This window comes from Bos taurus, chromosome 28 (assembly GCF_002263795.3).
Source record: "Bos taurus isolate L1 Dominette 01449 registration number 42190680 breed Hereford chromosome 28, ARS-UCD2.0, whole genome shotgun sequence".
In the NCBI taxonomy this organism is placed as follows: Eukaryota; Metazoa; Chordata; class Mammalia; order Artiodactyla; family Bovidae; genus Bos; species Bos taurus.
Genome location: NC_037355.1, coordinates 29,639,324 through 29,663,648, shown reverse-complemented (window position 1 = coordinate 29,663,648; position 24,325 = coordinate 29,639,324). Strand labels below are relative to the sequence as shown.

The 24,325-nt window shown below is 47.3% G+C and overlaps 2 protein-coding genes across 4 annotated transcripts in view; both read right to left on the bottom strand.

Annotated features, from left to right (window-relative positions):
• FUT11 (fucosyltransferase 11) overlaps positions 1 to 1,601 on the bottom strand; it is a 6,782-nt gene extending 5,181 nt beyond the window's left edge. Inside the window, exons 1-2 of the mRNA XM_002698914.6 lie at positions 822 to 1,601; positions 77 to 702 (exon numbers count right to left, since the gene is read on the bottom strand). Of these exons, the coding sequence (XP_002698960.1) occupies positions 77 to 702; positions 822 to 1,529 (1,334 nt within the window). The 5' untranslated portion in view covers positions 1,530 to 1,601. The remainder of the gene's footprint in view (positions 1 to 76; positions 703 to 821) is intronic.
• Positions 1,550 to 24,325, bottom strand: SEC24C (SEC24 homolog C, COPII coat complex component). 3 transcript variants are annotated; one of them, XM_059882483.1, is made up of 24 exons: positions 22,643 to 24,325; positions 22,347 to 22,546; positions 19,199 to 19,334; positions 13,050 to 13,225; positions 12,473 to 12,838; positions 12,017 to 12,153; positions 10,709 to 10,777; positions 9,311 to 9,422; positions 8,953 to 9,080; positions 7,678 to 7,816; positions 7,360 to 7,475; positions 7,062 to 7,186; positions 6,713 to 6,904; positions 6,433 to 6,526; positions 6,102 to 6,218; positions 5,593 to 5,763; positions 5,008 to 5,104; positions 4,769 to 4,914; positions 4,406 to 4,544; positions 4,146 to 4,264; positions 3,863 to 4,042; positions 3,427 to 3,618; positions 3,103 to 3,192; positions 1,727 to 2,954 (listed from the first exon to the last, which is right to left on the bottom strand). In XM_059882483.1, the coding sequence occupies exons 2-24, from the start codon at positions 22,516 to 22,518 to the stop codon at positions 2,814 to 2,816; spliced, it is 3,354 nt and encodes a 1,117-aa protein (XP_059738466.1). In that variant the 5' UTR covers positions 22,519 to 22,546; positions 22,643 to 24,325; the 3' UTR covers positions 1,727 to 2,813. The 3 variants fall into 3 exon arrangements, with proteins under 3 accessions (NP_001192584.1, XP_059738466.1, XP_005226415.1); XM_005226358.5 differs by having other exon boundaries at positions 24,279 to 24,325; NM_001205655.1 differs by lacking the exon at positions 10,709 to 10,777 and having other exon boundaries at positions 1,550 to 2,954; positions 24,279 to 24,292.

Genomic DNA, 24,325 nt, shown 5'->3' with positions numbered 1-24,325 from the left:
CTAGTTTATTGCCTGCAGGAAGCAAGTCTGTAACTCATTTGATTTGATAGCCCCAGGGGACCCCAGCTATCCTTACCTGTCATTCTCAGGAATCTCCTCCACACTGCCAAACCCAGGTGTGGGCACTGGGCAGTCCATGTGTGAGGGCTGGGCAATATAAGGCTCAGGGACCGGTATGTTCCCAGGAGAGGCTGCGTGGGCCTTCTCGGCATCCAGCCGCGCCAGTTCGTGGTCACAGACAAAACACTCGAAGCCGTTAAGGTAGTTAGGTAGTAAGGGGTCATTCACTCCCCATTCGCGCTGCTTCAAACTATCCAGAAGGAACTGGTTAGTGATGCCCCCAGGTTGCTTGTATGCCAAGTATTTCATATATTCTTCATCATTTTTGTCCAGGAAGTCAATAAACTCTGCCAGCTTCTGCGGCGACTCAAAGTCGTCAATGAGGATGATGGAGTGATTGTTCGGCATCCAGTCCCTCACAGAGGGAGAGCCGCGGTACACGGGCACAGCACCGAGGTGCATGGGGCGCCACAATTTTTCTGTCATGTAGTCGTCGCAGATGGCATTTTCGAGAGCCAAATGGAATTTATAGCGGGACAAGAAGGCCAAGAGCTCTGGATCCTCGGTGGTGGCTGTGGCTGTGTCCCGTAACCGCGGCGCGGGCAGCTCCCGATTCTGCAGGCACTTCCCATAGGAGTCCACCTGAGAGGGGTAGAGCACGGCCATCAAGAGGGTACAGCACGTCGGCCAGGACACCAGGGGTCCCGGTCTCAGCCCCACGCGCCACCCTCCCCTTCCCGCTCCGCCCGGCCCTCACCCACCGGAATGTAGCGCATGAGCTCGCGCACGTAGCGGTCTCGGTCCGCAGGCACGTCGCAGTGGGACTGCAGATAGAGCAGCGGCGCATAGCCGCGGCGGCGCCACTCTGCGCGCTCCTCGAGCGGAGGTGCCGCGCGGCGCAGGTAAGCGATCCCTGGCAGCCACTGCAGCGGCAACGGGTAGTCCGAGTAGCGACTGAAGGTGGAGGTAAGATTGAAGAGGCGGATGCCCGGACCATGGCTCAGCAAGAAGTTGTTGAGGGGCGACTCCTCGTGCAGAAGCGCCCAGCTCTGGTGCGCCAGGCGCGGAAGCGGCGCCTCAGACGCGCGGAAGTCGGTGCCGTAGAAGAGCAGCGCCCGTGTCCGCGAGTCTCCCCGCACCCGTCGGTCTCGGGACGCCACGCACGCCCCGCGCGCGCACTCGATGCGCTCCGAGTCGCCCGGGAAGTGAGGAAACAGCCCCGGGCTCCACCACAGCAGCACCGGCAGGTCCACCGCCTCCTCCCTCCCGGGCCGCGGGGCCCCCGGACTGCGAGCCACCCCCACTGCGCCCAGCGCCGAGGGAGGCCGGAAAACCGCGCCATCCCACGGCTCCGCCCACTCCGCCTCCCCGCCGGTCTTCCCCTCCGCCGCGAGTCCTGGGCCTCTGGTCGCACAGACACCAAGCACTCCTACGACAGCAAGCACAGACCCCGGGCGGCCGGCCCCCATGTCTACTCTGGCGGCCGACGGCCGCAGCACCGGTCCCCGCCTGGCTCTGAGTAGCGATGGGTCCTACGCCACAGGGGCATGTGGCGCATGCGCGGCTTAGCGGCCAGCTCAGCCGGCCACTTCCCCAGAGCCGCTAGTCCTGGCAGGAAGGACTAGAGGGAAAGTGATACGTGGCAGAGAAAAATGACGCTACTGGATACATCTTAATTTATTTTTATTTCTTTACAAATTAAAGATGCATTGAAAAATAAACCAATGAAGAGAAATGAGAGGTCCAGAGCAGGGGCATCCCAGGCTGGGAGCAGGCAAGCCTGGCCACCATCAAGCCTAGCCCTTGTCCTGCCCCAGCCAGCTCGGGTTGGAAGATAACTGTCAGCCACTCTGTCAGTTCCAAAGCCTGAGTGGTGTCCTAGCAGGAGAGACTAGCCACTTCTGCCTCTCTCCCCAACAGCTTGGAGAGCAGTGTTTCCAGCGGAAGCTCAGAGTGGTATATAGGCTGGCTCTGTGAGGTATTGCAAGTTGATGACCAGGCTCCCTACAGAACCATCCAGTGTTGGGGCCGCTCTGGCTGGAAAGGAGGCTAATACCTCTCCTAGGTCTCAATGTTCTTTGCAACTATTCCCAGGCTCCTTCATTTCTGATAATGTGTCTCTGTCCACCAAGGGATCATCAGTCATTGCAGGAGAAAGAGCAGTGGAAGCAGAGCAAGAAAGCTAATCAACCACCCTCAGTCACTTTGAGTTGGCTGTTGACTTCCAGGCCCAAGAAGACTGACCACTTTTCTACCATCTACAGCCTACAGCCCAGCTCTTGTGCACCTGTATGTATGTTTTCCCTAATATAGGAAGTCATTGATGACAATGAGCTGAATTAGCAGCCCCTCCCCCCGTAGTAACCCCCTGGGATCTCTGTGCCTTCCCACCTGCCCTTCTCTTCTTGGAGGCTGGTCCAAAGGGACACATAATATTGCCAGGGTCTGGGTGGCTTCAAGTCCCCCAACACCAAATCATATACAGTGAACTGAGAAACTACATTCATTACGACAGGATTAGCAGGAAAAGGAGGATAAAGTGAGGGGATAGGGGCACCTTCCAACAGCAGGACACGACAGAGTGGTAGGATACTTGAGCCCAGAAAGAAGGTGTCTCCTTATACTTCCCCCTCCCCCCAAAGAGACTGAGGTCAGCTTACATGACATATAAGATATGGAACTGTCCCAGTTTCTCTGCTGTCCTGGGTACTTTCTGGAAGCTGGCCTGGACCCTGTGCTGTTACCCATGTGCTCTAGCTCAGAAGCTGTCGAATCTCCTTGTGCATGTGACAGAGAAAGTCCACATAGGATGCTCCCCCGCTCAGGCTCTTGTCTTCCACCAGGAAGTGTTTGAACAGCATCTCCAGCTTGTCCTCTTGTTTCACCACAATAAGCTATAGTCAGAATACAGGGTCATGAGGCAAGGCTGAAGAGAATTAACCACACGCCCTGAAATCCCATTATCTAGTCGCTCACTCTCCCACCCCGCCTTCAGAGTGAGGACTTGACAAGGTAGGAAATGCAGGTTTGGATCACTGTTACCTTCATGTACCGCGATCTCTGTGCCCTCAAACTATCAATGAGGCCTCGCACCTTCTTAGACAGCAGATTATCCAGAACTGGCAGAACACTCTGAAACACAAAATTCATTTATCCTTATTGTAAGGTACACTGAATCCAGAAGACAAGATGGGGCAGCACAGATTTACGCATTATCTGAAATATGGAAGCCTGTGAAGAATGACAGCACCCTCCCTCTCGGTGTCCCCTGCTGCTAAGAGAATGAGCGCACTAACTTTACTGGCTTCTGCTCTCATCACGAAGCCTACTTCCACACCCACATTCTCCTTGACGCCCTGCCCTCACCAGGCCACTGGTGATCTGACTGAAGGATGAGACGCCGAAGAGGCTCTGGACAACACCCTGCTGGACACTCGCTCCCACCCAGAGGAAGAGGTTGAGCCCGTTCTCCAGCAAATATATATCCCCATTGCTCAGACGCTCTTCAGATGCTCGGACTGCTGGTGGTTCAGTGGTATTCTCAATGGGAGACTTTGTCTGGACAAAAGGAAGAGGGCAAAAGGTTACCAATGACTGTAAGACTTTTTTGCCCACCCCCCCCATACACACAAAATTTCTGAAAACTAAGCACCTGAGTAACTCTCAGTATGAAAATATTACATCAGATAATATAGATAAAAATGTATTAGTGTCAGATACAGACAATATTAATCTTTCCCTTCCTCCTCCTATGATGCCCCTTTCTCAGTACAGTGTCTCACACGCCAGCATTCAGTCGCACCAACGGTAGGAGCCGAGGATAGAAGAAGACATTGGTCTCAGCCACGTCCATGGAGGTAACCAGCTGCCGGACGTAGGCACGGTCATCAGTAGTGACTTCAGCTCCAGGCTGCAGGACCTCACTCTTCAATACACAGTTCAGATAAACAGGGAGGAGCTTCATGCACTCAGGAAGGATCAACTAAGGGAGTTATCAAAACAAAGTCAGTGATCATGATCATGAGAAATCCCTCCCAATGCAAAGGTGTATCCCAACACCTTCTCCACCAACAAGCTTGCCCAACCTGTCCCGCAGAGGAGGGGCTGGCACAGTTCTTTCTGTAACAGGCCAAGATCTGGGCACACTGAGTGATGAGAGTGTCACGAACAGTTTTCACAGGGCTGCTTAGGACCCCCCGGTATGCTGGATGGGAAAGGAGACAGCATGGTCACTGGTCAGCCACTCCATCACAGGTGCCTTCCCACCATCACACCCACCCAGGAATGCTGGATTGCTGTCCATCCTCTTAGCCCCGATTCCCCTCTGCCTGGCCTCTGCCCTCACCAAACTTGGCCATGTAGTTGATGAGCGTGTCAGTCTCACAGTTTCGGTACAGATCAGCCAGCTGAGTGCAGCAGTTGAGAGCCAGGTTGTGGATGCGGAGCCGTCGCTGCCCTGCACAGCTGGTGTAGAGCAGGGCACACTGGGGGGAGAGTAAGAGGGGCAATTCACACCCCTCCCTCACCAAGACCCTTGCAACACCTCCTCTTTGCTATTTTATGAAGCTAGAAGAAAGATGGGAGCTATCCCTTCTCCAGCCTCTTCTAGTTCTCTCTGCGCACCCCTCACCCCCTTCCCTATGGCCTACTTAATCCAGTGAAGTGACCGCTGACACTTCTTCCCCAACCCCTGCCTCCGGTCCAGCACCTGCAGGAGGGCTCCATTCTCTTCGTTGAGCCGATCATCATGCTTGAACTCCACAGTCACCGTCTTGTCCCCATCCAACCCAGCCAGCTCCACATCTGTGGTGTTGCTCATGTAGAAAGCCCCAAAGAAATCTACAGCACGGATACCTGAGGCCACACGGATAGGGACACGGTTAGTAGTATGACAGGTGCCCAGACTGAGGGCCCCCGCTCAGCTGCTCATCTCCAACCAGAACTGACCAGTGCTTGTCCGGACCCGCATCACAGCATCAAAGCCAACGACCTTCTGGACATCCCGACGCAAGTCACTCAGGAACCGTTCCTGGTCGTTCTCCACCTGCATCCCCAGGCCCAGAGTCACATCATCTACTACATACAATCCACCAACAATCCCTGTACCCTCTCCACTCTACAAGCCTGCAGAATACTAATGACAATAAGGTAAAGGTAATAATAACGATGTTATTATTTAAGCTTTTAAGCACTTATTACATGCCCAGTACTACATTAAGTGCTTTACATGTGCTCACTTAATCCTGATGACAAACCCTACTTAAAAACTACTGAAAAACCCCATTTTATAGATGAAGAAACAAAGGAGAAAGTAAGTAATTTATCCTAGGTCATATAGCGTCTAAGTGGTAGAGCCAGACTATCAACCCGGTGCTAATTTCAAGCCCCGTGCTCCTGTTCGCTACACTCTTTATATTGTGTGGTCTTCTCAATGATACTCCTATCAATGAGTCAGCAGCTAAGGAGCCACTCCACTTGTAGGCAGGCATCCCAGTCCTGCCTCCACCTGCCACCCAGAGTCCCATGCCGTACCTGAAAGCAAGCGTATTTATAGACAGAGCCACCAGTGAGCTGGGGTACAACAGAGAGGGTGGCCACGTCCACATACTGGTTAGGGAAGAGGAAGAGGTCTACGCAGCAGCCTTGGGCCACACACTCTTTGGCCAGGGTCTGATAGGCACCTGACTGAGGCTGGAACAGAGTCTAGGGAGGAACAGAAGATGTTCAGAGACCTGAGTTCCACCCTGTTTGAGTACTATGTATGTAATATGGGCTATTATTCAAGGACACGTAAGACTTCAGAGCTACCTTACAGTTTGCAATAGTAGTAGAATATTCTCTTTAAAAAGTCTACCAAGGGCTTTGGGATGAGATGAGGTAGAGAGGTGTGGGAGCGGTGGAGAAGGCTGGCAGCCACAGATATGAAAGGACAGAGGGTCTAGTCCCAGTACCCCCTCGGGAAAGTGAAGAGTATTGCACTGTAAAGAGACAGCACGTTCCTCTGTGATCGGAAGTCCTCCCCCCAGCTCCCAGTCCCACACCTTCTCCTTGTCTGTGTTGATCAACTTCCTGTCGTCTCTGTTCTTCAGTTTCCCTGGGGCCTCTGCAATGGGCAGGGAGGTGTGGAATAGAAAGAGCTTCCCTGCACACTCAGCAGCCTGGAAGAGGAGAGAGATCTACTGGTCCATTCTTTCCTTTATTCATCCATTATTCATTCATCCCGTCCCTCGTCATTTATTCAGTGCCAACTGTGTCAGACAAGTTGACTCACTGGACAGTCACCAATCACTAAAGCAACAGGGGTTGTATCCCAGAGGTAAGATGCTCAGAAGAAAGTGTCACACAGGCGGCTGCCCAGGACTCTCGCCTTACCTTCAGAGCCTCCATCCCAGCCTGAACCACCGGGGCAAATACTGTCTCCGTCTCCCTTGTGTCTGCAAACATTTCTGGAATCTGATCCAATAAGCTGAAGAGATAGGTGATGGGAGGCAATCAAAACTGCTATCCAAATTTCAGATCCCTCAATTCCCCCAAAAAGTCATCTGGCCCTCAGACTCCGAGAACTCCTGAGGCATAGCCTGTGTCCATCACTGGCTTTCTGTGGTTGTACCCTGCCCTCCACCTCACTTTACCCCCACAATCTGACTCTTACCTGGTGATGACTGCCCGAGACTCGCTGACATTGACCAGGAAGCCATCCAGCAGTGGCACAAACATGTCACCCACATCAGATACAACCATCATCTGTGGCTGGGCCAATGAGCTCTTCACATTGTAGAAGTGGAGCACCTTATTATAGGTGACAAAGCCAACGCGGATTGCTGACTCTTCTGCCCCACCCTCCCTGCAGAAAGGGACGTTGTTACCCAGACTTGCCACCTTCTCCACCAGCCAACTTCATGACATCCGGATTCACGTGCTGAGTTATCCCAACCACCCACCCTTGCGCCCCCTCCCCAGCCATCATCATCCATAGGAGTACCTTGGCTCCTCACTCTCACCTAGGCAAAAAGTCTAACAGTGACTTGAGCTCCTCACAGAGGAGCCTGACAAGACCACTCCTGACGGCATTGTAGGAGACATCAATCATAAAGATGAAGGCAGGAGGGATGGGGAACTTATTGTTCTGCAAAAGAAGGAAATGTTGGAGGGGAGAGGGGTATCGGTGAGCAGGTCAGCTGACTAGAGATAAGTCATCATCCAAGGGCACAGTGACAGGGTGAGGGAAATGACCACAGCAAGTCTCAGCTGCCTCATTGTCCTTCACCCACGGCTCCTCCCCACACTACCCTCCCTCACCTTGCAGTAATCTACAGTGGCCAAGAATTCATAAGAGCCCAGGGACAGCTCAGGACGGTCATAAGCATCCACACGCTTGCCGGTATGATCCAGGTGTTGAAAATACTGGGGAGGAACTGTGGGGAGTAGGGCAGAGTGTTACTCATGGGTCCGCTTTCGGTCCTCATCTGGTCCTGGCTGAGCTCACTGTAATGCCCCACAGCCCCAGAGGCACGTCACGTCCCCATCGCCTAAACAACAGAGCCTCATCTATCTAACTAGAGACAGAATAATGAAGATGCAGTCCAGATCCCCCAGCCCCAGGCTCTGTGAACGTACCATCGTTGATACAGCTGCAGAAGCAGCACTGGAAGCGTCTCCCTCCCTCAACGAACTGCATAAAGGGGCACATGTATGCTTTGCAACGATTGCAGCGCAAAGGGCCAGATTCCCCATGGTCGACAACATACGGTGAAGCCTAAGGAGCAAAGGGGAGGGGCTCAGACACAGAAGGAAGCTAGAGTGATATGTGGGAACAGATGAGGAGGAACAACCTGGAGGGAGAAGGACATGGCTCAGACAGTCTGCCTGCGGAGGGAGCAGAGAGAAGGGGTATGAGGACAAATGTCCCTAAAGGTCTAAGGACTAGAGTCCCTCTCCTTACTCCTCATCTCTAGAATTTCACTTCTTCAAAGAGAAGAGCAACAGTGGACCTGGCCCAAACAATCCAGGGGCTGACATGGGTGCATGAGGAAAAAGTCGAAGATTACCCAGGATTCTCATTTCTGGCCCAATCTTCAATCCCCTTCGTTCCTGCCCTAGGATCTTGACCCCTGCTTCCTTTCCCACCCAAGTATCTGTGACACTTGTCCTCCCCAATCCCTGGATTTCTGTGATACCTACTGACACCCCAGGCAGATGGTACCCTACAGATAAGAGACCAGCAGGCAAGTGTCCAGCCATCCTCACTGAGACCCAGGAAAGAGAAAGAGAAAAAGACAGAACAAGACAAAGAAGCAGGATGTAAGGTGAGCCCTGAATGTCCAGTTACAGAGAAATCCCCCCCAAATTCATTAAGGCATGAACACAAAGGTATCTACACCATGGCACGGTGTAGCAGCTGCAAACACTGTCTCTTTTCATCCTGATTCCAGGTACTGGGTGACAGATTATAGCCCAAACCAGGTAAAAGAAGGACCCCTGGATTCTGTTTCTTAATATGCTGTCCTAATATTTCTAACCTACCTGGGATGACAGGACAGAGGATAAGAAAAACCAGAGTGACATGCCTCTCATCACCGGGTGATGACCATGCTACGGCAGGCTCCTGCCTCCAGCTGTCTTCTCCCCTACAAGTTGGCCTTGACTCTTTTAAAAGCGTGTTTCACGTGTGAACTCTGCTCCATCCAGCAATTTCTTGGGCTTTTGCTTTCCTCCCTATCACCCTCTTCAGGCACGGGCCCTGGGATAGAAAGCTATTGACGATACGCTCCCCTCCCGACCAACTAAGCCTTCATCTACTGTGACTGCCAGAATCACATCTAGGAAGAAGTCTTATCCTCGCTCCCCCTCACTTCCTCCCTCTTATTATACTCCAGTCTGTCCCTGACTCACCTCCTCTGGGGGCAGCCTTGCCAGTGGCTTGATGACAGCTGCCAGGGGCACCTGAGCCTGCTTAGCCATGTCAGAGGTGCAAGGGATGTTATACGATGTGCATCGAATGTACCGGGGACTTGCATTTCCTGAAGGAGAAGATGGAAAAGCTGAGTCAGATCACAGAGTCACTCCAGACACCAGCTCGCCGTTGTTGACCCACCCCATCACCCCAAAAGATGCTAGAGGTGATGGTGGCTCTTTCCCCCTAGAGACCAATGAGGGACTGGTCTCTGACCAAAGACTGACAAAAGCCCCATCCAGAAGCTGATAATGCTGGAGAAAAAGTCCCGCAGGGAGGAGTTATTGCCCTTCTCACCTTGGTCTTTCACCAGGAAGTTGGTGGTGACTAAGGGTGGCACCTGGCCCCGTACTCCAGTAACAAATGGCTCTGAACCCCGGTTGTTCCTGTCATCTTCAATAACCTGAATCTGTAGGGAAGAAGTGAAATGAATGAAGTGACAGATGAAAAGGGAGAAGGGAGTACCACGTCCCCGAGGCAGGAGAAAGAAAGGCTGGAGCCGCAGCACAGAAACTAAGAATTTGCCAAGGAACACACCTCATGCACCAGGCCTGCTCTCCTTTTGGAGATCATATAAAATGCTGTAATGCCAATCTTCCACTCTATAGTCAGCAGCAACCTGCTGCATGGGCAACACTGAGAAAGGGCTTCTTTATGAATCGCCCTGACCCCAATAAACAGTGATCACCCTGTTCCAATACCTACTCCAGGAAAGCTCCAGCTCTAATCACAAGCCTTCAGACATGGTCAGATTCCACTTCCCTCCCCCATCGAGGCTTCCCCTCCCCTTCTCTCCCCAAGAGCAGGAAAACAGACAACAGTAACCATGTAAAAATGAAATCTACCTGGAATGACTCTACAGTCAATGAGAGTAGAGGGACAGGGTGAGGAGAGGATTACACAGCCAGAAATGATCAGGTAAGGTGAGGAAGCAGATGCTGCCTTATTTTCAGGTAAGCATCAGTGTGTAAATATGGGAGAAGAGGATCGTATAGCCCAATCCTCAGTCCCCCACATTTGGACAGACCCAGCGAAGGAAAAAAAAGAGATATTGCAAAGCCGGTGATCAGATCTTCGTGCAGACTGATAACCTTTGTCAGTTACTTCAAGATGGGTTTGGTAAAACCAGAAAAAGTAAAGGGAGAATAAGACTCTGTGTCCCATAGAATAAAGAGCTGAAGCTTAGAAATATATCAGAGTCAAACAGACTCTCCAGATGAGAAAGTGACCCACACTTTCCCAAACCAGCAGTCCCTTTCCCTGTAAGAAATGCTAGTTTCCCAGACTTGTACATTAGTAGCCACCTACCCATGTTTCTCCGCAACAAGCTGTAGACAAACCAAATCCAAAAGGGAAGGATCTACTGTTTTGTCCTGTTCCATCACATGTCACAGGCAGGCTCCTGGAGGAGCCAGCAGGGTTAAAACCAAAGCTTAACAAGCTAGTTGATCCCGCCCTTCGAGCCTGACCTTCTACCATCCCATACTTAAAGGCACTGCTAACAGCTTGCTACTTCATTATATGGTGACTTGAGGCATGCATATCCTTCTAGCTTGTAAAAGCAAGGGTCTAGAAGGACTGAGGGAAGAGGATGGAGAGGGATGGACATGGTGGATGAGGTGAAGACAAGGTCATAGGCATGCACGGGTGATTTAACACAGGGATCACACACACACACCCACCCCCTGCACTTACTGGACTAGGAATGGCATCAGGGTCTATTCTGTGCCTGGTTTTCTGCTGAGGAGGCAGCTCATTGAGTTGCTTTTAGTGTTTTAATAATAAAGGCAGCAGGGGAATACAGGGAGACAAAAGAACAAGAAGCAGATGTTACTTCTCTCAGCCCTGATGAGTTAGACATGAACAGCTGGAGCCCAGCTCCTACTGCTGAAATCAGGCCCCCTCTCGATCAGAAACTCCAAATTTTTCTGGGCCAAAAAAGAGCCTTTAATGGCTTAGACTATGATGTAGAAAGATAAGGAAGGGGGCAAATAGGAGGCAAGAGGGGTTATATGGAGGGGCTGAATAGGAGAAATTTTAAGAAGGAAGAAGAGGGATGTTCCCTCCAAAAGGCCAAGCCTCCCATGTAAGAACTACTCTTACACTGAAAGAAGCCTCCCCTCACATCCAACCAGACTCTCCTTCTCACTAGAGGAGGAAAAAGGAAAGAGGCACTGCTTCATCCTCTAGGGTCCCCCTTAGCCAGCTGGGTCCCTCACCATGATGGTTCCCCAAAGGAAGAGGGAAGAGAACAGGATGGAATATGACAATGGCTAAGCATGGTGAGGCAACTGACATAGCAAATGTTGCAGACAGAACTATAAAGTGGCCTCCACTTGGGAATACAGTGTCAGCCTCTACTCTTGAGTGTGATGAGGAAGGTCTGAGCATTCTGATGGCTCTAAGGGTAAGATTCACCCTCTTCCTGGGAGAAGGAACTTCCCCACATTGCCGTTAAAATTGTAGATCACTTTTCTCCATCCACACAGCAGAAGACTAGCAAACAAAAGTATCGAAGGCTTTCTCCTAAAACACTATCCAGGTAGAGGCAGAAAGAGTCCAGAGAGGCTTTCCTTTTCTCACCAGTAACACCAGAGATTCCCCACCAGCTCTAACCATTAAGAAGACTGCTATCCTATCCTACTAGATCTTAGAGGACAACACCTGGACACGGCCAGTACTCCACAGAAGAGCAGAGGCTACCAGGCTCTGTCCGGTGGTGACAGAACACTGCACTCAACCCAGAGCTCTGTGACACTGCTGATCACTCCTGGCCTCCCTTCCTTTCCTGCCCAGCTATGAAGTAAGAATACCCCTAAAATACTTCTGGGACGTCAAGTTCTATTTAGAGAGTCAAAAATTACATGTAGGCTCTACACCTGCAACATGACAAACAAAAGGGAAAAATAATCAGGAAAGGCTAGGCAAACATCTCATCTAGGTTGACTCACTTATCTGGTAGCCACAAGCTCCTTCCCCAGGACCATATAAGTATCTACTTACAGGGCTCGGGATGGCATCAGGGTCCAGGCGCTTAGGAGGCAATGGCTGAGGAGGCCCAGGCTGACTGCCAAAAGTGGCTGCTCCTGGGTAGGGACTTCCATAATTGGACTGAGGGCCCCGGGCTGGTCCAAAGGAACCTGGGAGACAAGGGCAAGGTTGATGAACAAAATATTCCTTCCCTATCTCTTCTTAAGGCCTCACGGAAATGACTAAAGTATTATAAACATAGAATTGAGAGGTACAGTAATAACCTTTCAGAGAAAGCCTATGTTATCTGAACTATGAGAAAAAAAAAATCTTATAAATCCCACATCTGAGTACCACATCTTAATACCCTGAAGCTGTCTATCTAGTTCACCACTTAGCAAGTAATACTAGAAGCAAATAACAACAACAACAAAAACACCTGAATAGCTGAAGCTTTTGGCTCCTAGGTAGTCCTTGGGAAAAACTCACCATTTTGCTGCAGCTGATAGCCTGGCTGCTGGGAGGAGTGCATAGGTGGTGGTGGTCCTGGGGGCCCAGTCATTTGGGTACCAGGGGGCAGAGCTTGAGGAGGAGGTGAGGACACATGGTTGGGCTGGCTCACTGGGGGCCCCCCAAAACTCTGTCCAGGCAAGAGTGGACCAGTCATCGAAGGCATCCGAGGACCCCCTGAGGCAGGGGGTGTGAAGCTGGAGGCCTGTGGTGGGACAGATCGCTGGGGAGGCTGGGCCCCTGGATGACCCTGGCCAAGGGGAGGAGCTTGGCCCTGAGGATAGGAGCCATACAGACCAGAATTAGGGAAACTTCCTGAGGCTGAGGCCAGTGATGTTGGTGAGCCTGAGAAGTAGAAGAAGCAGAGTCAGAACCCCAGTCATTCTGCCTCCTTGTTCACTAAACCACCTTCCTTTCCACCCGAGGGGCAGGAATGACTTGTCCCATCTGCTGGGGCTCAGAGGAATAAATAAAAGAAATAAAAGGGATCCAGGTATACCCCAGAGACAGATGTCTCTAAAAAGGAAACAGTATTCCTGTGGTCATAGGTACTCACCATAGCCCAGCCCCGAAGCGGGAGGAGCTGGGGCCACAGCACCACTGATCTGCATTCCGGCCAGCTGAGCAGTCACCTGTGCACTTGTCGGGGGAGGCCCATAGGGCTGAAGCACAGCTGGCTGACTGACCACAGGGGCCAATGGGGCAGACGCAAATGGCTGAGACCCAGGGAGCCTGTGGGGAGATGGAAGGCAGAAGCTTCTAATGGGCCAGGAATCCCTTCAAAGTTGACAGGAGCCCCACATCATATGGGAAACAATACTGTTTTACAGCATCTTACTCTCATCTGGGCTCTTATATGGCTTCATATTTTTATATATTTGTGAATAAATCACATTCCTCATAATCTACACTGTGATTATTCAGGGCAAACCTTGTTTTCCATTAGGTTCACTCCCAAAACACACGCCAAGCACCCTCAGATCAAACAGTATTTACTCTGGTAGTTAGATTATCACCTCGTCTGCCTTAATCCTTTGTTGACAAGCCACTTCGGTTCTGTATTCAAAAGCACTGAAGAAGTCGAAATGAAAGGTGCACAGAAGCATTAACACAACAGAAGCTTAATAAATGTGGGCTTGAACAAATATAGTTTGATTGTTTAACTTTTTTTTTTAAAGGCTTAAAATGTATTTTAATAAGTTCATGTTGCATTATTTCATTTCTCAGAAGAACTTCAAAGGTATTAGGGACAAATCAAACATGGTGCACCAATAAAAAATGCACAGCTTAACTACCTAAGACAGGCAAAGCTGAGAGCTACCGTCTGACACTCAGCATACAGCAGCCCTGTTCTCAAGATTGTACTAGGCCTATCAAGAAAGCTGTGAATGGCAACATCACAGACACACAAGGGCCATTTCTGGGTTGTCCTTACCCAAGAGAAAGATGGAGGCAAGTTTAACACAAGATTTTTTAAAGATACACTAAATGAAAATCTCTAAGAGAAAATGTCTTCCTTGGGACATGAAAGGGTGATATACGGGACATAACAGAACCGTATGTATGTTGTCTGTGATCTCTGTGGACATGTGCCTGAATTCCCACCTGGGAGTGATTGGAACAGTGGGGCCAAGGTCACTGGGGGATGTTTGGTTTTTGTGGTATATGTGGCAGGATCTCTGGGGTGAGACAGTGCACTAAGTCGTGTCCGACTCTTGCGACCCCATGGACTGTAGGCTGCCAGGCTCCTCTGTCTATGGGATTCTCCAGGCAAGAATACTGGAGTGGGTTGCCATTTCCTTCTCCAGGGAGATTGTTTAACTTTTAAACCAAAGGATCACTTAATCCTGGGAAAGGTATTAGAAAACTCTTAAGATCAGAAGAGCTGGTGAGCTAAGTTTGGCATTCTGTACTATGGAGAAAGATGATACTATCTGACCAGAGTTAAGGGCTAGACACAGAGGATATAAGCCAGGCAGCCTGCTAGCTGAGTCTATCCAGCAAAGTCTCGTCACTTGAATAGCTGCGCTGGACACTCCCATGGTACCAGCTGCCACATTAAAATACAAATACAGCATCAATGCAGTATCACTGCATACCAACTAGCCACTGCACCAGTGGTTTACAATAATATTACTGCAGAAATCTACAGCATAGATTATTGTACATAACAAGCTCCTTCTGGAATTTCAAGAATGAATCAAATTCTTCACCATAGTTGCCTGTTACAATGAAATCCTGATTTATCCTTCCTGTTTGTCTTTACTAAATAACTGGAACTTTATTATGTTTGGTCAGCTTCTACTGGTCCTGCAGTTTCACACTTTTCATTTGTTCATTCAACTAGTATTTTCAGGGCATTATGCTAGTGAAACTTACCTCCCTAAGCTCTTTGCTGGGTTTTGCAGTTTTTGCCTTCCATAGTAACAAACATACTGTTAGCCCATGGCAGATGCTTATAAATCCTTGTCAGAACAATTGTATTCCATGGTACTACTCTATTAACATGGATAATACTCTCAACTGCCTACTGGTATTCTATCATATAAACCAACACCTCATCTGCACATAGCTTTATAGTTTACAAAGGATCTCTAAATGCTTTAATTCTTACAGCAAATTAATGAAGGGAAGCGAGCAGATGGAAAACTAAAACACTAAGGGTAAAAGTAGCAGGCTAAACTGGAACTAGAACCCAGGTCCAGGCCCAATTCTTAGTCCAATGTACTTTAAAATTGTGAAATGTAACATAAATAGAAAAAAATACATAAAATATACGTGTACTGCTGAATAACACAAACACCCATGTAACCAAAGGGCAAGTCAAGAAATGGAATACACCAAAGGCCCTGTGTGCCTCTCCTCACAACCCTTTCCTTTCTCCCAAAAGTGAAAGTGAAAGTCACTCAGTAATGTCCCCGACTCTTTGCGACCCCATAGGCTGTACAGTCCACGGAATTCTCCCAGCCAGAGTACTGGAGTGGGTAGCCATTCCCTTCTCCAGGGGGTCTTCCCAACGCAGGGATCCAACCCAGGTCTCCCGCATTGCAGGTGGATTCTTTACCAGCTGAGCTACTAGGGAAGCCCCCTTTCTCCCAAAGATAACTACTTTCCCAACTTTCTAAAAATTGTTCCCTTGTCTTTAAAACAATTCAGTTATGTCAGGTTTTCAAACTTTTGTAAACAGTATCACATCATACATACTTTGAGTTTTGCTTCTTTTGTTCAACCATATGTTTATGAATTCATCTATGCTTCTGCATTTAGCATTCTCTCATCACTAAATGTTATTCCATTAAATAAGTGTTATTCCATTAAATAAATATGCCACGATTTACCTATGCATTTTACTACAGATGGATATTGAAGGTTTTCTAAGTTTTGGATATTATCAATAATAATGTTACTATGTTCAATCATATATTTAACTTATACATACCTGAGCTTTTTCTAAGGCATACAGCTATGAGTTTAATTACTGGTTTATAGGATATGATATCTTTAATTTTAACAGATAATTCCAAGTTATTTTCCCATAGTAGCTGTACTCATTTGCATCTGACCACCAGTGGATGAGGAGAGTTCCTGATAATCCATATGCTCAGCAATATTCAGTACTATTAGCTTTTTAATTTTGCCAATCTGATCAATACATAGGATAATTCTGTTGTGGTTTTTAACGTTTACTTTTTTCTTCATTTATGAGGTTGAACCGCTTTTTAATTTGTTCTTTGGCAATTAGTATCCCTTCTTTCATAAAATACTATTCCAGATTTTATTATTTTTTCAACTGAACTGACTTTTTCTTATTGACTAGTAGGAGTTCTTTACATATTCTGGACACTATTTTATGTTTTTATCTACTTTATGTGTAAATATCTTTTTTTATTCTGGAACTTTTCTTTCCAAAGTACTTCCCATTCAATGTCTTTCTCCTTGATCATTCCCATCAGCACAAAAAGATACAAATATCTCAAAAAATAACCAACTATTAGTGAAAACAACCCAAATGTCCATCAACAAATAAATGGATAAAGAACATGTAGTGGTATAATCATACAATGAAATACTGTAATAAAAAGAATGAAGTACTGATACATGCTACACATAAACGAACACTGGAAACATTATGTTAAGTGAAACAAATCAGTTACAAAATATATATGATTCTATTAAAATGAAATATCCGGAATAGGTAAGTCTATAGGGACAGAAAGTAGATTAGTGGTTGTTTACAGTTAGGGGAGTGACAGAGTTAAGGAAAAGCTGAATAGGGATAGCTCCTCAGATAAAGGATACTGTGTGTCTTTCTGAGGTGATGAAAATGTAGTAAATCGGACGACAGTGATGGTTGCACATATCTGTGAATATACTTAAAATCGTTAAACTTGTGCACTTTAAAGGGTGAACTGCATAGTATATGAATTACATCTCAATGAACTGAGATGTAATTGGATTGGATTTAAAAAATCCAAACAAATAAAATTGCCCTAAAACCGTGCATCCCCCTCAAGCTTTTATCTTTTAGCCAAACATTAGGGAAAAAATTGGTCTATGCTTTTTTTTCCTTTGGCTACACCATGCAGCTTGTGGAATCTTAGTTCCCACTTCAGGGATCAAACCCGAATCCCCTGCAGTGGAAATGAGGAGTCCTAACCGCTGGACCGCTAGGGAAGTCTCTCTCTCTACTTCTTTAATTACTATTCCTATCTCTTTTAAAAGATCTTTCTCTCTAGGTTCTTCTTCCTTTTTTTCCCCTAGTCTATTCCCTGGTACTTTTCTCGGCCAGGGCCCATACAGGGTAAACTATCAATCTCTGTAAACGCCTTTATTTGCCCTCTCTTAGGTAGGTACATAAAAATCCCATAGACCGAGAAAAAGCTACAGTCCATAGGGTCGCAAAGAGTCAGACACGACTGAGCGACTTCACTTTCACTTTCAGGTAGGTACATAATCCTATGTTGACAGTTACAGTCCCTTAATCAATGTACTAGCTTACTATCTGCTCTCCTCTCATAGTCTAATCTTTTTTTTTCCTTTTAGAAATCCCTGAATTGAGGGAGAGTGGTTGTTAGCATTTGATTTGCTTCTGGAGGGTACTCCAATGATACTGCTGCCCAGTATCAAAGTTTTTTTTTAAGTTTAAGTTGTAATTTCCACATCATTAAATTCACTCCTTTTAAGTGTACAATTCAATGATTTTTAGTAAATTTAAAGAGTTGTGCAACCATCACCAGATCCCAATTTTAGAATATTTTCGCCACCCCAATGACCCCTGGTGTTCACATGCAGTCCAAAAACACCCCGCCCCCCACTCCCCTGCAACTTATCCTCAGCCAGCCTGGGAGAATCAAGACTCCTTATTAACTCCCTCTGCCAGTATACAGATTTTTTTTTTCTAGTTTACCTATTTACTGAAGTGTAGCCTAAGTTCAGATTTCATAAACAAGATTTCAGTTCTAAACCTCAGCTCAGAAATGCCCAAGTTACCTGCTTAAACTTAAGCCCCTAGGTTCTCAAGATAATTTCCACCCTTTGCACAGGCAGCCACAGTATCAACTTAACCACTCTGATTTTCAGTTCCCACTTGTTATCTGGCACTTGAGGATTTCACTTTCCTTGAAGCTTGATTATGCATTTGAAAAAAAAAAAATTGTTTCTATTTCCTCTCCCCTTTCTAGATGTTTGTAGCAAAAGGGTTTTAGGTTACATTAGTCCACTTCCCAGCTGAAATTCTTTCACCTGCTCCAACTAAACAGCTGCCTTCATATCTCCACTGAAACTACATTTGTCAATGATGTCAAACCTTGCCAAACCCAACAGTCAATTCTTAGTCTACATCTCACCTTCAGCAGCAAGTGACACACCTGATTACTCTCTTGACTTCCTAAAATACTTTCCTTGCCTAATTTCAGGATGCTATGACACCTGGCTAACCTACCTCACTACTGGTCTTTCTCATTGCGTTTTGATGGCCCCTACTCTGAATGCCTTTTATAAGTTGGTAAGCTCCAAGGCTCAGTCCTCTGGTCTTACATTTGATGCTAAAAATGTATCTTCTGGACACCTAATAAAAATGTCAGAAAGCAACTCTTCCACTACTACACACCCTACCGCAGTTATACTTTATTCTTTGTTTACCAAAAAATAAATAGCACTCCAATAGAGATGACTACCCTCCTTTAAAGGACTTCCACACAGAGACAGGGGTTTATTGGGTCACACACCACCAAGTTTTCATCATTTATGTAGTTTTCCTCTGAGGATCTTTCCTTTCATGACAGGTCACACCCAAACTTAACCAATAAGCCCCACCAAGTGCCTGTTCAAGAGGAAAAGGGGAAGTCAAAAGAGACAAATAATCCTAAGGTTCCTTCTTCCTGTTTCTTCCTTAGGGTAGGTTCTGAAGGACCATAACAATTATTTAAGATATATGTCTAGTCAAGGAAAAAACTCCAGTTCACAGAAGTGGAAAGAATATGCCAAAGAAACACAGGTACTTAAATGAGTCAATAACCCACAGAGGCACAGCAGCAGCACCTCTAATCTGGAAAAATGAAAACGAATTACAATAAGATGAAGGGAAGAGGAAAAGGAATCTAAGAGAAAAACAAAGGGAAAAAAAAGAAAAGTAAAATAGGCCCTCATACATTCCTAATCCTTCCAGTCTCATCTGACCAATTTTAGGTTGACCCAAGTACATACCTCTGCATCTGAACACCGGAGCTTGGTCCATTCTGCACATCTCCTTGGCCAAACTGGCCATATGCAGTCTGGCCACAAGGGCCCTGTGCTGTTGAGGCTGGAGGTGCCCCTGAAGAAGCTGGGGCTCTTGAAACACCTGAGGGTGATGAAGAGAAGCTAAGAAATTAGGAAATGTCTCCTCCACCTTGAGCAAGGAATGCAAAGCAAAGATCAATAAGCTCAAACCTTCACTGCAATATCACAAGTGTAATATCACAGCTTGGCAATGAAAAGGACACCATCAGGATGCAACTCCAGTTACAAGAGATTCTGAACCTGGATGCCCAGCCAGAGAGTTTTCACTCTCTTAAACAGGTGTAACAGGTATACTACTAGTGAAGCTGTAGCCAGAGCCACAAAAATGTAGGGCCTTCTGTGATCACTATACACTCTCACTCAATCCAGGACAGTCTAATAAACCTACCCTAGACAAAACATCAACTCTTTTAAGGAAATGATCCCACCCTAGAAGTCAAAAACTTAGAACATATGTGAGGAATGTGGCTTAGAAGATGACCAAGTAACATGCTGAACTAGGCTGTAAAGAGATACCCATTGGGACTTCCCTGGTGGTCCAGTGGTTAAGAATCTACCTTGCAATGCAGGGGATGGAGGTTCAATCCCTGGTGGAGGAACTAAGATCCCATATGCCACAGAGCAACTAAGCCCCTGCATCACCACTAGAGAAATCCATGTGCTGCAATGAAAGATCCCGCATGACGCAATGAAAAACCAATGTAGCCAAGTAAATAATTTTTTAATTCTTTTAAAAAAAAAAAAAAGAAAGAAAGGCGCCCCTTAGAGAGACTATTCTGCCAACCTCTTCTTCATATATTCTACAGATCCTAACCTTCTTCTTCTCATCCACTTCTAAATGTTGACACTCCCAATAGTACATGGCTCAGGGAAGTGTTAGCATGGGTTGGAGACTTTGTTTCCGCCCAATTATTCAGTCAAGACAGGTTGTACATGTGTGCTAAGTCAATTCAGTTGTCTCTGACTCTGTGTGACCCTATGGACTGTAATCTGTCAGGCTCCTCTGTCCATGAGGATTCTCCAGGCACGAATACTGGAGTGGGTTGCCATGCCCTTCTCCAGGGGATCTTCCTGACCCAGGGATCGAACCCAGGTCTCTTATGTTTCCTGCATTGGCAGGCAGGTTCTTTACCACTAGCACACCTGGGAAGCCCCCAGGACAGGTCTCCTGGCCTCCAGTTACTGCTGTCGCTTATGTCTTCACAAAAGCTGCACTACGCGTGTTCTGCTCACCAGAGCTGCCATCAAAGCTACTTCTATGACTGCTAATCATCCTTTCCACATGAAATGCAGGAAGAAAGCAATTAGTTACTTGGCATATCACTTTGGAAATGCTGCTGACCCCTGTTCAAACTACTGTTTTTCTTTTGCTCTGCCTTCAGTAGAGATTCCAGTACTCTTGCTTGGAAAATCCCATGGACGGAGGAGCCTGGTAGGCTGCAGTCCATGGCGTCACTGAGGGTCGGACACGACTGAGTGACTTCACTTTCACTTTTCACTTTCATGCATTGGAGAAAGAAATGGCAACCCACTCCAGTGTTCTTGCCTGTAGAATCCCAGGGACGGGGGAGCCTAGTGGGCTACCGTCCATAGGGTCACACAGAGTTGGACATGACTGAAGTGACTTAGCAGCAGCAGCAGCAGTAGAGATTAGACACTACAGAACCTGCCTGCAGGAATATGATTAATCTGAATTCACTAGCCATTCACTAGCCTGCTCACTAGCCATCACAGAGCCAGATATGTTTTCCTCTCAGTTCAACAGAGCTTCTTCTTGGGGCAATGCCAGCTCCATCTTGATAAGCCACAACTTGGCAAATCAGACATGGACTCTGTCCTGCCAAAGTCCCAACCCAGAGTAAGGCTCTTCCAAAGCCCTGAGACCTAATCTCATCACTCCAAATTTTTTCTTTCCCCAAAGTCATAACAAAAGTGGTAATAACTTTGGGACTTCCCTGGTGGTCCAGTGGTTAAGACTCTGTCTGAGCTTCCACTGCAGGGAGCATGGGTTTGATTCCTGGTTGGGGTACCAAGATCTCACGTGCCACATGGCAAAATTTAAAAAGGTAATAACTTCATTCATTTCTCAAATTTTACCAATGCCTCTTTAGTGCCTTCTTTTTCACGTATCTCTTTATGGAATTAACTCTCTTAAAACGCATAAAGCATCTGGCATACCCTAAGGCCCTAACCCTAACCCTGACCCTAACCCTAACCCTGGCTTCTCTGGTAGCTCAGATGGTAAAGAGTCTGCCTGCAATGTGGGAGGCCTGGATTCGATCCCTGGGTCGGGAACATCCCCTGGAGAAGGAAATGGCAACCTATTCCAGTATTCTTGCTTGGAAAATCCCATGGACAGAGGACCCTGACAGGCTTGGCAGGCTATAGTCCATGGGGTCGCAAAGAGCACTAACACTTTCCCTTTCGCCTAACCAAAGATCTATTGTCAACCATCTTCTTTTGCCCCCTATGAATAACCCACAGGTTATGAGCTCCTCTTCATGAAAAATGTAATATAAAAGCCAAACACTGACCCTAAGGACAAACAGTCTCTTTTAATTTCCCTGATATTAGACAACATCTAAGAAGCCAAAGAAACTTGAAAAGGAATGTTATCACCAAAAAGATATGAGAAGCACCAAAACCCAGGCATACAAACATCATACATTTTGTCCATGAACCAATTCCCTATGCCCCACAATCACGTATAGATAGAACCATGAGTCCGATGAGAGAAATTATCACCGGCTCTGGAGGAGCTATGACCACAGTCCTTCCATCCAGCTGTGAACAATTCAACCAGGTGAGGCTGCACAGGGTGACACCCATATGAAGTGAACTGCCATTGAACCTGGAAGATGAGGCGCCCTACTAGATGTTTTAAAGACACAGTCACCTTGTATAAAAACAGGAAAGGGCAGATGGCCCACAGGACTCTCAGTGACCAAGAGCCAGATTCATGTTCCTCAATCCCAGTCACCACAACCATTTAGGCAGCTTAAGTAGGGCAATACCACCCAACCTGAAGATTACAAATTCCCTTCCTTAGCTCAAAGGAAGCTTGCAAACATACCTGGGGGAGGGGTTTGCTGATAGCCTGGTACTGGGCCATTGTAAGCTCCATAGGGAGTGGGGGCGGCTGTGGACCCTGGTTGCCCACCATAGCTGGATTGATGATACCCTGGGTAGACGGGCTGTGGCTGCCCAAATGGCGGCACAGGTGGAGCTGACTGGTTAACATTCATTATGAGAGCATCCCCGACTTGGTCTCACCTATTAGATGGGAGAGAAGATAGAAATTAGTCAAAATCAACTTTCTAAAGTGAAAGCACTATTCATGGTAGGAAGCAGAGCTAGAAAAGGACTGACCTTATCAGGCAGTGATTAGCCTAATCATTCTCATACTATTACAGGATCTTTGTAATTTTCTTCCCCAGACAGTAGACAGACTGCCTCCTCAAAGCAAGGATTTTGTTACTCTGAACCCTATGCTTTGTCACTGCCAAGAGGGTATAAATTTCAACTTCAGAGAGGCCCAGTGGAATGGAGCAGCAGCCTCCATTCCCTAGTGGTATGATTTCTAGTGTCTAGTCATACAAGGAGTCCTGCCACTGATGAACTATTGTGATATTACAGGTAAATGAAACAATGTTCCCACTTTCTGTTCATTCACTCTAGCATCCATTCATTCCACAAAACTGAATACCCTGCAGTGTGCTAGTCATTTTTAATCATTCAAACTGCATGTCTAAAACAGATCAACTAAATCCCCTCCCCCTCAAAAGACAAATTTTAGAGTGACCATTTAGAAAAACGACATTCTTAGGATAAACTGCAGTAAATCAGGTGCTTACTCCATCCTCAGTCTTCCCACCAAAAGAGTGTATGGACCTTAGTACTGAAGCATTAAAATCACTAAATGTAAAGGACAGCTGAAAACTCTAGCAAGATACCAGATTAGAACTGAGTGCAGGTTTGGCACAAAAACCTCACACAATAACCCAGAGAAACAGTTCAAAGATCAATAGCAAAGTTGGATTTCATGGGAAAAGATCATTCACCTTATCCTTCAAGCAGAGGGACTGTAATTATTCTAAATCTCAAGGCACTCCTCCAACTCTGTTTCTGCTCTCCTTATAGGCTTGTCATGAATCTAGGCCACATCCAAAATTATTACAATCTTGCCCAACAACAGAGGAATGAATTGGAGGGTCTTTCCAGGATCCTTCCAAGAACAGGACTATCTGATCACATCTACTCTACACAACCTGATCATTCCAACTATCCTACAGAAGAAGGAACCCAGGAAGCAAAAGAGCTCATAGCTGCTGCAGTGGAACAACGGGCCTCTCGCCTGTGCTAGGAAGGGCCATCTTAACTACAGAAAAGCTGAGCTGCACTTGCACTAGAACTTTTTAAATTCAAAGCCATCTCAGGAGCTATTCTTCCAAATCCTGAACCTTGCACAGGTCACAACATTAAGCTTGAAGGATGTCCCCCTCCCTTTTATTTTTCTGAAGTCGGTGTGGGGGTGGGGATGGGAGGAAATAGTTCCCTCAAACACACACAAGAGTTTGGAGTCAGGCTCAAGTTTCGACTTCACTCTGCGTGGACAGTCAAGGGTGGCAACCCAGGGGGCGGGGCAAGCTTCCCTAGAACTCTGAAAGTAGTCGAGCTGTGGAGGCTGGGAGTGCCGGGGATCAAGACCAAGAAACCAAACAAGCTTCTCGGGCCACGATAATAGGACTGTTGCTCTAAGTAGAAGATCGAGCGTCTTGCGCCCTTCAACAGGCTCCGGACAGGAAGCGGGAGCCGGAATCTGGGCCAGGAGAAAAGGAGGGTCTAGGACTGATTCTGGATTGTGAATGCATGAGGTGAGGGTCTCTCCCCGGGCTCCGCCCCCGATCCTCTCTCTTCCTTCGCAAACAGGACGCCGACCTGGCCAGTGATACCCCGGGATCTCCTCTGCTTTCCTACCCACCAACCTCCCGAAGCCACTCCTCACCCGGCTCCAGATCCAGGTTCGACTTCGTTCCTAACGTCAAGGCTCCC

Excerpts from the sequence above, each read along its gene's own strand:
- SEC24C (XM_059882483.1), bottom strand. The coding sequence starts at position 22,518 with ATGAATGTTAACCAGTCAGCTCCACCTGTGCCGCCATTTGGGCAGCCA. Across the intron at positions 12,154-12,472 it reads CTATCAGCTGCAGCAAAATG|GTTCCTTTGGACCAGCCCGG; the intron begins GTGAGTTTTTCC and ends CTTGTCTCCCAG. Across the intron at positions 5,764-6,101 it reads TCAACACAGACAAGGAGAAG|ACTCTGTTCCAGCCTCAGTC; the intron begins GTGTGGGACTGG and ends GTTCCTCCCTAG.